Here is a 12,884-nt window from a genome sequence, read left to right as displayed (position 1 = left end):
TTTGCTTCTTCCAAAGGCAGACGGAGAAGGTAAGGAGAACTATAGCTCTATTTTTATGCGTCACTTGAATTGGGTTTGCTTAGATAGCTGAATTGAAGTCAGCATGGCAGAGAAACTAACATCTTCTTACTCTTGATCTCCTCAGAATAAAGAAAAGAAATTGGAATGGTTCACAGGGAACAAATTTGCATGTTGTATCTTGTCTGATCAATCTCGAGATTGCACAACAAGAATAGTTCTTGTCATTTTCTCTCCAGCCTTATAAAGAGACATTTTAAGCAGATAAGTCTTGTGTAGCTATGCCCTCTTTGTCCAATGAATGGTATAGTATAGAGATGTCAAACTCAATTTCATTGAGGGCCACATTAGGCCTGTGGTTGACATCCGGCGGCGGGGGCATTGCCAACTGGGTGGGTGTGGGCAGCTGGATGGGCATGGCCATCTTGACGCCACTCCCCAAACTGCTGGCATGTCTCCGCTTTGCATTGGGTAGACTGGGCCGAAGCCACACTGGTCTGATGTTTCTTCATTGCATTGGGTAGATTGAGCCAAAGTGACACGGGTAGACTGAACCAAAGTGATATGGGCCAGCCCCTTAAATTTTCCAGAACAGCCCCATGGGCCGGATTCGGCCCACAGGCCTTGAGTTTGACACCCCTGGTATAGTGCAATTTTCCCAGTTTGGTACTTTCTAGTATATTTGTACAATTTGCATTATCCCTAGGTAGCATGCTGGCTTGGAGGGTATATGGTGGAGTTTTTAGTTCTTCACAACACAATGGCATCAGTTTGGGGAAGGTCATTATTCTAGCTGTGTCGGACAACCATAATAATGTCTTCCCTTTGGCTTCTCAGATGAATCTGATCTGCTAAAATAAGACTTGATCCAAATGTGGCAACATAACACATTCTGCACATATTTAGCCGTAACATAGTGAACCTTGGAATTATCAGCTCCTCTTTAAGGTTGTACAAAAGTGAAAAAAGGAAAAAAGAAAGAAAAAGAAAACAATGAGCAGTAATTAGTCTTACCTCTTTTGTTTCTTATTATCACAAAGGCATTTAGTGGGTTTGCGTAGACTTATTATACTGTTGAGTATGAAAATTCAGGGAGGTAGGAAAAAATGCATGATTTTGTTTAAAAAGAACAAGTTGAATTTTTGTTTGAGAAAAACAAGAAAAAACCCAGGAGTTATGGAAATTAAGCTGTGTAAGATGGCTAAGCGATAAGATTCCTTCTCCATTCCTAATAATTTTTTTTTAAAAAAACCTCAGTAGTTAAAGCTTGTCCATTAGCCTCATGCCATTTTTCTTACAATATTCTGTCCCCAAATATTTTTAAATAAAATATGCAATTACTGAGTGTAATTAATGAGAGTAAAATGTGCCTTTTTTCCATTTAGTGGTACTCCAAAATATATTAGCCTAATCTTCTAGAGTAAGGTATTGAATGGTACATGGTGATTTTTAACAGATTAACAATTGGAAGGGACCTTGTAGGTCATCTAGTCCAACCCCCTGCCCAAACAGGAGACTCTACACCATTTCTAACAGATACAGTCCAGTCTCTTCTTGAAAGCCTCCAATGATGAAGCTCTCAGAACTTCTGAAGGCCAGCCATTCCGTTGGTTGATTGTTCTCCCTGTCATAAAATTTCTCCTTATTTCCAGGTTCAAGGAGAAACAATCTCTCCTTGTTCAGTTCCCATCCATGATTCCTTGTCTGGACTTCAGGTGCTTTGGAGAGTAGCTTGACCCCTCTCCTGTCTGTGGCAACCCCTCAAATATTGGAAGATTGCTATCATGTCTCCGCTGGTCCTTCTCTTCACTAGACTAGTCGTGCCCAGTTCCTACAGCCATTCATCATGTTTTAGTCTCCAGTCCCCTAATCATCCTGATTGCTCTTCTCTGCTTTTTTTTTTTTTTTTTGGCTAACCTCATTTCTAATGAACAGCAATCTCAGCATGGAAATAGATTTCAGCGCATGGGTCCACCAGGTTGTGTGTTCAGCAGATTGTTTACAAGTAAGATGGAGAGAGAGAAGCATTTACCTGGATAATCCCTGCAGAAACAATATGCATTTTGTTTATGTACACTGAGAGCATATGCACCAAGACAAATTCCTTGTGTGTCCAATCACACTTGGCCAATAAAAAAAATCTATTCTATTCTATTCTATTCTATTCTATTCTATTCTATTCTATTCTATTCTATTCTATTCTACCTTGCAAGAACTTGGGTCAGCAGCTGATTTGAGCAACATGATCTGTTTTAAACCTGAACAGGGATGGCAATCTGTGCTTAGAAGGACTTTTTCTCACCTTGCCAGTTGCCTTGATCTTGATGTAGCTGAAAGAACTGTTGTGTTCTGACTGTGTGTGTGTTTATATTTATTCACCATGGAGAATAAACATCTTGGACAAAAAAAGATTTAACTGTAGGTTCTATACGAATACCGTAACTTGCTTTCATTTAGTCAGTGGAGAAAGTACATAACTCTTTGAATTTGATCTGGAAAGGGAGCCTATTCAAAACTAGGCGTGATCCTTTTACAATCTTTCAAGGAATTCTTTTTATTGCATTTGGCCCCTGCAGTGCCTGGATTTGTTGCTTATTTATATTTAAGGAAGAAGAGAAAAAGATTATTGAGCTAAGGCATCAGGATAATGTGATCCAGAAAAATACGAAGCAGAACCCCATATGATCATAAGGGACAGCATGCCTGAGTTTCATTAGATTTTGGAGTTTGATCATTACTTTTATATTGGTGAATCTTAGATAACATGAATAAATCCTACACCTCATTATCCTTTAACCAGTATCCTTTTAAATTTATTAGGATAATCAGTATCTCTAAATGGGGAATCTGATTTATCTAATGGTGGGCTATTTTGGAAATCGATGGAAACTGATGGAGGTTTGTAACAATAACTAAATGCTACACCCCTTCAAACAATGTCTAGATGTTCATATGCAAATTACCTTTTATTTTTTTGTGTGTTTCAGAAAAAGGCATGGCAGACAATAAAGACAATTGTCAATTTGCCAGTCATCAGTCCCTTCAAAAAACGGTATTCTTGGGTGCAGCTGGCTGGTCACACTGGTGAGAACTTTCTTTCTTTCATTGATGTACCATAGTAGAATGTAATTAAAAATTATGAATGAAGTTGAAAACTTTGAATCTGCTTGAGGATCTCCTAGTTAACAAGAATACCCATGATCAGAGCTGATAGTTTATTTCTAAATATTCAGATCAAGATAAGATAGTGTTTACATTATTCCTTCTTTTTAAAAATCCATACTGGATTTTGAGACTTAATAACCATGCACATTTAAATAATGACATAAATAAAGGTGGACTTTATTAAAATATTAGATGGGTCAGTAAATCATGCAGTTGGATTATGATCTATTTGGGGAGCTGTTCCAACGTGACTGAAATCTCACAAGAACCTTGAAACCTTAGATTTCCTAACATCATAATTTCTTGCTTTTAAGTATAAAAGCGACCATAAAAACTCTCTCAAAATTCACCATGATTTAATTGGCATGTGATTTAAAAACATGTTTTATTCTCATCCGTCTTTCGATTATCCAAACACGACTCATGCTTTGAATTCAAAATTTATAGAGATTACAGAGTTCTTTCCAGCTTCTGGGGTAGGAGTTGGGGAACTCATGCTAACATAATGGCTATCTTTTCTCAACAAATTATTTTGAATTGATTCAAAATGTATGCTGCATTCCAAAGGTTAGCATATATCCCATTAACACAAGCTTGTTCCTATATCTGCCCCTAGCTTCATATACTATAATACTGTTGGCCACTATTTCGGTTACGATCAGTTCAAATAATAGCAGCAGGGCAGTGTATTTTTAATCACCAGATATGGTTCATATGCAGTTCATATGAGTCATCATGCAGCTGGTTCTGTAAAGCTTTTGTACAGCCATGGGTAGCTGGACGTAAATAGGTAAAGGTAAAGGTTCCCCTCGCAGATACGTGCTAGTCGTTACCGACTCTAGGGGGCGGTGCTCATCTCCGTTTCAAAGCCGAAGAGACAGCGCTGTCCGAAGACGTCTCCGTGGTCATGTGGCCGGCATGACTAAACGCCAAAGGCGCACGGAACACTTTTACCTTCCCACCAAAGGTGGTTCCTATTTTTTCTACTTGCATTTTTACGTGCTTTCGAAACTGCTAGGTTGGCAGAAGCTGGGACTAGTAATGGGAGCTCATCCTGTTACACGGCAGCACTAGGGATTCGAACCGCCGAACCGACCTTTCTGTCAACAAGCTCAGCTGTCTTAGCCCCTGAGCCAGCGTGTCCCATATTGGACGTAAATATATTGCACTTTTTTCAAAGCCTTGTTTATCTTGGGCTATTCTTTTTACTGAAGGCAAAAGAAGAAGGGGACGAGAGAGAACGAGGTAGCTGGATGGAGTCACTGAAGCAGTAGGTGTGAGCTTAAATGGTCTCCAGTGGATGGTAGAGGATAGGAAGGCCTGGAGGAATGTTGTCCATGGGGTCGCGATGGGTCAGACACAACTTTGTAACCAACAATAACAACAAATTCTTTTTACAGGATGCTGACTTATGTTTCTGTTAACTTGGAGCAGAACTGGATAGGGGGTCTTGGTGCTGCTGGTGGTAATTGCAGCTGAACTGTGAGGAGAAGACTTTGAAAATTCCAATAACTTCATGGTTTTGTTTCTGCAGGAAGTTTCAAAGCAGCCGATGCTGGGACGATTCTGAAACGCCACTGTGAGAACGAGGAGAAGTGCTTTGAACGGCTGATGAAAGATTCACTGCATTCCTGTGTCCCTGTCTTCCATGGTGTGGTGGAGAGAGATGGCGAGTCCTATTTACAGTTGGATGATCTTCTAGCTAATTTTGAAGGGCCTTGTGTGATGGATTGTAAAATGGGAGTCAGGTGGGAGATCTTAAACAACAGCTTCCCATCTCATTGTGGATAATTTGCTTGATAATTTGGATAATTTGGAAGCTAGATGTCCTTTAGAGTGCTCAAGGAAGGTCAACAGCAGAACTTCACGGCAGATCCCTTTCCATTATACTACCTGAGTTATGGACATTTTTGAAAAATAACTTTTTGAGAAGCAGGATCTGTAATTTAAGCCCCCCTCTAGGCTGCTTGCTTGTTCCTTTTAGGTTTATTAATATGTTTTCAATTTTTCAGTTTTGTAATTTTATTGCTAAAAAAAGTCCTGAAACAAGTGTGTAGCCAGATCTTCTGTCTATCCACAAATGGCCAATACTTTCTTTATAAAGAACACCACTTTCTAAACCCTGTAGCATTTTCAGAAACTGAACTGCATATAGGACATATTCATGGAAGTGAGTGGCATTTTCTAGCAAGATTTACTCAATTTGGACACATCCATAGCAATAATAATAGAAGAATTAATGTTTCACTGGTCAAACTTCGCTGAATCATTTCTGAGCTTGATGTCAGGTCTTACAATCAAATTATGAATTATTTTTCTGTGCACTGGGTAAAGGAACGTGAATTGATTGTATGCGTTCTGGTGAAACTAACGCCAGAACTGAATTGTCACAACTTGCACTTCTGTGTTTCTAGGGATGGAGTCAATTTTTTGTTCAACAGACACAGACACATCATACTATTTCTTTTAGGATAAGTAATATTTATGCACAGATTGTGACTTTAAAATATACTTGAAGCATGATTTCATTAAATTAAATCTCTTAAGTATATGTCCATTTTGCATTGTGAAATTGTCATTGTCCCTACCATGAAAAGTTGCTCAAATTTTATAAAAGTTTCAAACTAGAAGAAATGTTTACATTGTCCTGTTGAAAATGTATTGTTGCCTTGTTCCTTCCTGCAGTATATTAAGTAACTTTTTTTTTTAACACAGTTGCTCTATCCAAATATTATGCTCCTATTCAACGAAAAGTTGTTTGAAAATGTTGGAAAAAGCTATAAAATTCTTTGAAATATATTTAAATATTCCTCATCAGATTGTGTCTCCCCCCCCCCCCCAAAATAGTCTTCAAACAAGTTCAGGACTAAAAGTTAATAATGAATTCATTTCTTCTGAAATAGTTTTTTTTTAAAAGAAAACGAATCAAAAGAGTTTTGGAAAATACTCTTTCAGGTAAACAAACTGACTTTTCTCCCTTCTTTTTCTTCTAGTTTTATAATTCTAGAGCTGGGTAGTTTCATTTTTGGAAAAAACTCTGGAATCAGTCTTCTTTTCGATGTGTTTTTTGTGGTCTGTCTGAGTCTGTCATAAGATACCACATTCTCCCATTCTGAATAAGATTAGCTAGCTATGCTAAGAGACAAATGCATTCTTATTAGGATTACTTAACCTATACATTTACAACTTTTTTCTATAAAGATCGCAAATCAGTTCACAATCTAGAAAATCCATAATTTTTTTTAAAAAAGGAAATCAATAGAGAACTCTTATACTGTGCAAAAAAAGGGAGAAAAAAACCCCAAAGCAATAATGATGTTACCTACTTTGGGTAATGAAACATCTGCAAGAAAACAACAATAATCTTGAAAAGCACATAAAGGACCCCTCACATAAAATCTTAAATCATTCTGATGCTTTTGATTTAAGGTATCTTCTTGGACTTGAAGAAAAACTAAAATCCTGTTGGCTATGCCCTTTTTCTTTCTACCCATACTGTCGCTGCCCTGATCTTAATCTAAATAATCTTGAAAAGAGAACTCGACTTTGGTTGTTAATTCTCTTCGTCTGTAACTGGAATGTTGTATTATATGGGATACACAGCATGAAATGAAAGCTAACTAACTTTTGTTGTAGTTGCTAAAGTTAGCGAGATGCTCAACGTCCCATTGTTTGTTTTTGTAGGACATACTTGGAGGAAGAATTGACTAAAGCACGAGAAAAACCGAAGCTCCGTAAAGATATGTATAAGAAGATGATAGATGTGGACCCTTTGGCACCCACTGCTGAAGAGAACACACAGCATGCAGTGACAAAACCTCGGTACATGCAATGGAGGGAGACCATCAGCTCCAGTGCTAGCCTGGGTTTCAGGATCGAAGGGATAAAGGTAAGAAATCTTCCTTAGCAGTGGTGGATTCCACTTACCTTTGATACCGGTTCAGAACTGTGAGCACGCGGAACCTTCAGAGCACGTACAGAGCATCCATGATGACATCCGGAGGGGTGGGTGGACCCTCCCACCGCCACCATTACCGCTTCGCCCAAACCGGGGTGAACCGGTAGAAACCCACCACTGTTTCAGTGATGGGTTTCAAATTTTTTTACTACCGGTTCTGTGGGTGTGGCTTGGTGAGCGTGGCATGACTTGGTGGGTGTGGCTTGGTGGGCATGGCAGGGGAAGGATACTGTAAAATCTCCATTCCCTCCCCAATCCTGGGGAAGATTACTTCAAAATCCCCATTTCCTCCTGATCAGCTGGGAATTGGGAGGCAAAGAATAGATGGGGGCGGGGCCAGTCAGAATTTTTACTACCGGTTCTCTGAACTACTCAAAATTTCCACTACCGGTTCTCCAGAACTGGTCAGAACCAGCTGAAACCCACCTCTGCACTGTTCCCGAGCCTTTCCTGATTGAAGCATTCATTCTGGTGTGCTTTTCAGAAGCTTCCATAGTAATGTGTCATTCATGGCCACACCTGGGTGACAGTGTGCTGTCTCAGAAGCTATGTAGGACTGAGCCTGGTTGGTGATTGGGTGAGAAGCCAGCAGGAAATAGAAACATATACATTTGTACTTGACTGGAAAGCGTCCGTAGCTGATACCAGTGCCCTCAAGGCAGGTATCTTGAGATATATACTCTTATCTCTCTCTCACATACACAAAGATAAACACGCTGTTGTGTCTTGCCCGCCCTCAGAGCAGCCGGGGCCTTCTTATCTGCTCCCGAACACGGAGGAATGTATGCCTCCCGGCCCCAGTCCTGGCTCCATGCCCAGACAAACTGCAGAAGAAGGAGCACCTCCCTGCCCCAGCCCTGACTCCATGCCCAGGCAAACGGAGCAGCTAGACCCCTCCCTCTCCTCCACAGCATGTGAGCCTGAGGAGGGTTTATTCCCAACAGCTGATTGGAGTGATCCTCGCATCAGAAGATTGGATAGGCGGAGGCAACAGAAGGAAGGGAGGGGCAGGCCTTAATGAGTGCTGATTCATGGAGCCACACCCCATGGCCTATATAAAGGATCTACTTTCTGGCAGTCTCTGAGTCAGGCAAAAGTCGAACTTATCTTGCTGAAGTCACTTACTGGTCTCCTGCCTGCTCTGAGGACTTTGCTAGGACTTTGGGCAGAGCTGCAGAGGCAAGCCTGATTCGGATTTCCCTGACCCGGCCGTCAGCGGAGGAGTGGGACACGACACACGCACATATAATGGCAGGTTAGCAAACCAGCATATTTAGCTGGTTTGGACTACAATTTTTACAGCTACTTGCCATTGGCTAGATTGGCTATCAAACAAGGCTGATGAAAATTATATTCTGTACAGTTTACAGAGCATCAGATGAATTATCTGAACTAGGCTTATCAAGAAAAGCAGCAGCAACAAAACAAACATCACCATCAAAATGGAAGCAAAGGGCATGGATGATACGATTGTTTCTGGCCTGGGAAATAGTCATCTGTGTTAGAAGCCTGCATTTAAAATGTCAATTTTGATATTAATAAATTTCCGTATCACACACGGAAGCACATCATATGTGCTTGACTGATGTTATCACTCTAGCCCTTATCACATTGGCTCTCATGCTGTTGGATGGACTCAGAATTCTAAAAGATTCTCTCTCTTCCCGGCATCTCAGGCTTTGCTGTTAGCAAAATCATTTGGAGGGTACTGTCAGATTTTTCTCCCTATGATGAGTTACATACTGGTATGCAATAGTTAGTGTGCCATCTGGCAATAGGCAGAGAGAATTCTTTCACTGTACTCACTGAGTTCATCAGAGTTCTGCAAGATTTCTCTGCCCACGATGTGCCCAGCTGTTGCATAATGTTCTTGTGTCTTGTCAGGCACATGCATTTGGATCTATGCCAATCTCACCCTATTGGAGAAGAAGTGTTTCTTCTGAAGGAGGAAAAGCTATTAAAGGGGAGGGAAGTAAATGCATGCCTGCCATCTACCATAGATTTTACTCAGAAATAATTGCATCAGTAGAAGGTCACATTTCACTAGGCACTCATCTACAGAAAAAGTGAGAATATATACAGGTTTATGTTCTTTTTTAAAAAATTCTTGCATATTTCATAGACAGAAACATGGTTTTAAGCTGCAGTACTCTTTCTGTAAATGCTAACCATCATTCCAGTCCTTTTCTAATGAACTGGCTGCAGAGGTACACTTAAGGGTGAACTGATCGAAATAAATGGGACTTGAAAAAGTTCAGGCTAAAGGAATTCCACCAATTATTCCAGTAAATCAACTTTTAACCATGACTCTGTAATTACTGACTCAGTATCACTGTCACTCTGGATAGCGAGATGGGCGACATATGAATAAAATAAAATAATATTCCAAAATATATCTTGTATCACAGAAAGATAGGTTTTTCCTATTTGTCTTACTACATTTCTCTCTTTTCTTTCTTCTAAGGTTCTTAACCCCACCCTTCCCCATTCCCACTTTTACAAGAGAAATTAGGCTGAGTGTGTGAGTGAGCCAGGGTCTTCCAGGAAGTTTCATGATAGTGTGAATTTGAACTTGGTGTTTGCATTGCAACAGTTTAACTTCATCTTCTGGGGAACTGAACTGCAGCTAGATCTGTCAGTGTATGCATTGGGAGGATACCAGGTTAGGAAGGACTCTGTGTATGTCTGTATGTCTATATGTACCTTCAAGTCAGTGTTGACTCTTGGCAATTGACTGGACAAATCCCTGAAGTTTTTTTTGGCCAGATTTCAAAAGGGGGTTTCCATTGCCTCAATCTTCCTTAGGGCCAAGAGAGAATGACTAGCCAAGGTCGTCCCACTGACTTTGGACCTAAAGTGGGATTAGAACTCATGGTCTTCAGGGTCCTACCCTGGTGCTTTAATTCCTTGACCAAACTGATTCTTTTTCATTGGGAGGATTACTAAACAGTTATGCTATAAGATGTAGATTTTAGTAGATAATATACACAACTAGTTTGGCCCTACTAGTGGAGCTACTTGGAGTTGCATCGAAAGAAGACTTCTCCACCTAGGTATGTCCTGGGTCCAGTGTTTGAGTACATTGTTTGAGACTTCCTCCTTTCTTTAGCCTCTTTCCTGGTTTCTTCTTTCCACTGCCTGAAGAATGACTCCCCCCACCTTTTTAATATTTACAGAAGGCTGATGGGACTTGTAATACCAGCTTCAAGACAACAAAGACACGAGAACAAGTTTTCCAGGTTTTTGTGGAATTCATTAAGGGAAACACAACTATATTGGTAAGCTAACCATGGAAGTTTGGGATGACAGTTTTAATTCTCGATTAGAGCTTGCTTACAAAGAGGAAACAGGTGTGGGATTTTGTGGATGATTCCTTACAGGGAGCTAGGATGCCATTATTACCATCAAAAGTCTCTTGGACATTTTCTTTTCAATCAGTGTCGTACCAGGGTGGAATGGGATGGTCTGGTCTATCCCAGGTGCAGGTGATAAGAGAGGTGCTGCCAAAGATGAAAAGCAGGTTAGCAGAAGGAGTACAGCGTGGTTACTTCTGCCAGCGTGCCAATCAGTTGTATAGTGGGATAGTGGTGCAGCAATGGCAGAGAAAAAAAAATTCTGCCTTCAAGCCAGAACTGAAGAAGCTTCTTGCTAGAGATATGAAATGACTTCAAAGAAAAACTAGAAAATCTAGTTGTCTCTTGAAAAAGCACCTTTGAGACAACCATGACCTGGATGACTGAGACTCTCCATAGACATGTGTGCCTACAAGTCAGTTTTAATTTAACGTTTCCTTTTTGTTGTATTGGCAGCATTTTTCGGAACTGGCTTGCCACTGCCTTTTTCTCAGAGCTGAGTGTATTTGATCAGCTCAAGGTTACCAAGCTGGATTTGTGTCTAACACGGGACTAAAATCAAACAGTATCCTATTTATAACAATGCCTTAACTACTATACCAAACTGGGTCTTAGTAATGGAGGAAGGGGATATTAAATATTATTGTAATAAATAATTAAAAACAATATATTTTGGGTGTCAAATATACTAGGTGAGTCTATTCAAATTAGATGTTAGCTCTGAATCAAAGAAAATCCAAGCTTTCTTTGATTTGAATTTTGGGTCTGGCTGAATGAAAATGTTTGATCACCTTGAATTCTCTTCAGCTTTTGATGAAATTTGTACATTATATTTCTTGGCTTCCTGATCCGCTTTTGTGCAATATCTAGTATTATGTGAAGAGCAGGTGCAGACAATGAGGATGTGAAACTGTTGATTCCCCCTTATTATATATGAAACCACTCGATCAGATTGTTTAGGGAGCAAAGTGTCACCAATATATTGATTATACCAGTTGTTGTTGTTAGTTGCGAAGTCGTGTCCGACCCATCGCGACCCCATGGACAACATTCCTCCAGGCCTTCCTGTCCTCTACCATCCTCTGGACTCCATTACACCAGTAGTGGGTTTCAAATTCTGGCTCTACCAGTTTGCTACTGGTAGCATGCAGGTGCACTCGCTCGCTTTGCGAGCACACGACGCTTCGGCGCATGTGCAGAATGTTTTTGATGACATCTGGGTCGGTGGGTGGAGCCTCCTGCTGCCACTGCTACTAGTTCACCCGAACCGGGGGGAACCGGGAGCAACCCACCACCGGATTACACGCATCTTAATGGAGGCTAGCAGGTTCAGCAGTGATACTACTGCATCAAAGGTGTGGAAAAAGAGATGATAGAAATAGAATATAGGGATCGGCAGGGTGCACATTCCGTTATAGTTTTCTGTCAACTCTAGGTTGGGTAACAAATACTTCAACCCCACAGTCAAGAATTAGGTTTGTGCAAGATTGTTGATAGACTGTATCTCAGATGGCTCAATGACAATCTATTTTCTGATGTCCCCCCCACCCCCTTGTGTTAATCTTCCTTTTGCCTATGTGGCAGAAATATTTTTAAGTGATTCACTGCTTCTGTTCTATTTTGGACAGAAAAAATATTTAAAGCGTCTGCATGAAATTCGTGGCATCCTTGAGTCTTCTGTCTTCTTTAAGCAACATGAGGTGAGTTGCTCTGATTGCTCTAATAAGTAGTATAGTTAATGAAACATGCATATACAGAGAGTCCTTGACTTACAGTGGTTCATTTAGTGACCGTTCAAAGTTACGACATCATTGAAAAAAGTGACACGACCATTTTTCATACTTACGACTGTTGCAGTATCCCCATGGTCACGTGATCAAAATTCAGATTGTTGGCAATTGTCTCACATTTATGATAGTTGCAGTGTTCTGGGGTCATGTGATCACATTTTGTGACCTTCTGACAAGCAAAGTCAATGGATAAACCAGATTCCCTTAACAACTGTGTTACTTCTTTAACAGCTGCAGCGATTCAGTTAACAACTCTGGCAAGAAAGGTTGTAAAATGGGGTAAAACTCACTTAATAAATCTCTCGTTTAGCAGCATAAATTTTAGGCTCAATTGAGGTCATAGGTCAAGGACTACCTGTATATTATCTGCTTCTATTCAATAATTGCAAGAAATTTTAAGTACAAATGTGCTAAAATGTACACGAAGGACATCTAGTTCCAGGGCCTTTTTCCAATACAGAAACTTCTCTTGATGTGAATCAGCTTGAAACCAAATTGTGATGCAGTTCAGAAAAAAAATCTGGGAATGGCATGCTGAAACATCATATAGCCAAGGCTTGCTGCTTGTTACAAAAGATGTCTGATACATATGCAAGGAAT

At 40.3% G+C, this 12,884-nt stretch overlaps 1 protein-coding gene across 1 annotated transcript in view; it reads left to right on the top strand.

Annotated features, from left to right (window-relative positions):
* The window catches only part of ITPKA (inositol-trisphosphate 3-kinase A), a 69,764-nt gene that overhangs the window by 50,222 nt on the left and 6,658 nt on the right, over nt 1–12,884 (top strand). The window contains exons 2-6 of the mRNA XM_058162056.1: nt 3,006–3,102; nt 4,718–4,931; nt 6,868–7,072; nt 10,318–10,419; nt 12,123–12,194. Coding sequence (XP_058018039.1) covers nt 3,006–3,102; nt 4,718–4,931; nt 6,868–7,072; nt 10,318–10,419; nt 12,123–12,194 — 690 coding nt within the window. The remainder of the gene's footprint in view (nt 1–3,005; nt 3,103–4,717; nt 4,932–6,867; nt 7,073–10,317; nt 10,420–12,122; nt 12,195–12,884) is intronic.

The sequence above is a fragment of the Ahaetulla prasina genome, chromosome 1 (genome assembly GCF_028640845.1).
Source record: "Ahaetulla prasina isolate Xishuangbanna chromosome 1, ASM2864084v1, whole genome shotgun sequence".
NCBI lineage: Eukaryota > Metazoa > Chordata > Lepidosauria > Squamata > Colubridae > Ahaetulla > Ahaetulla prasina.
The sequence above is the reverse complement of the archived record's forward strand: the minus strand, read 5'-3'. Positions and strand labels throughout refer to the sequence as shown.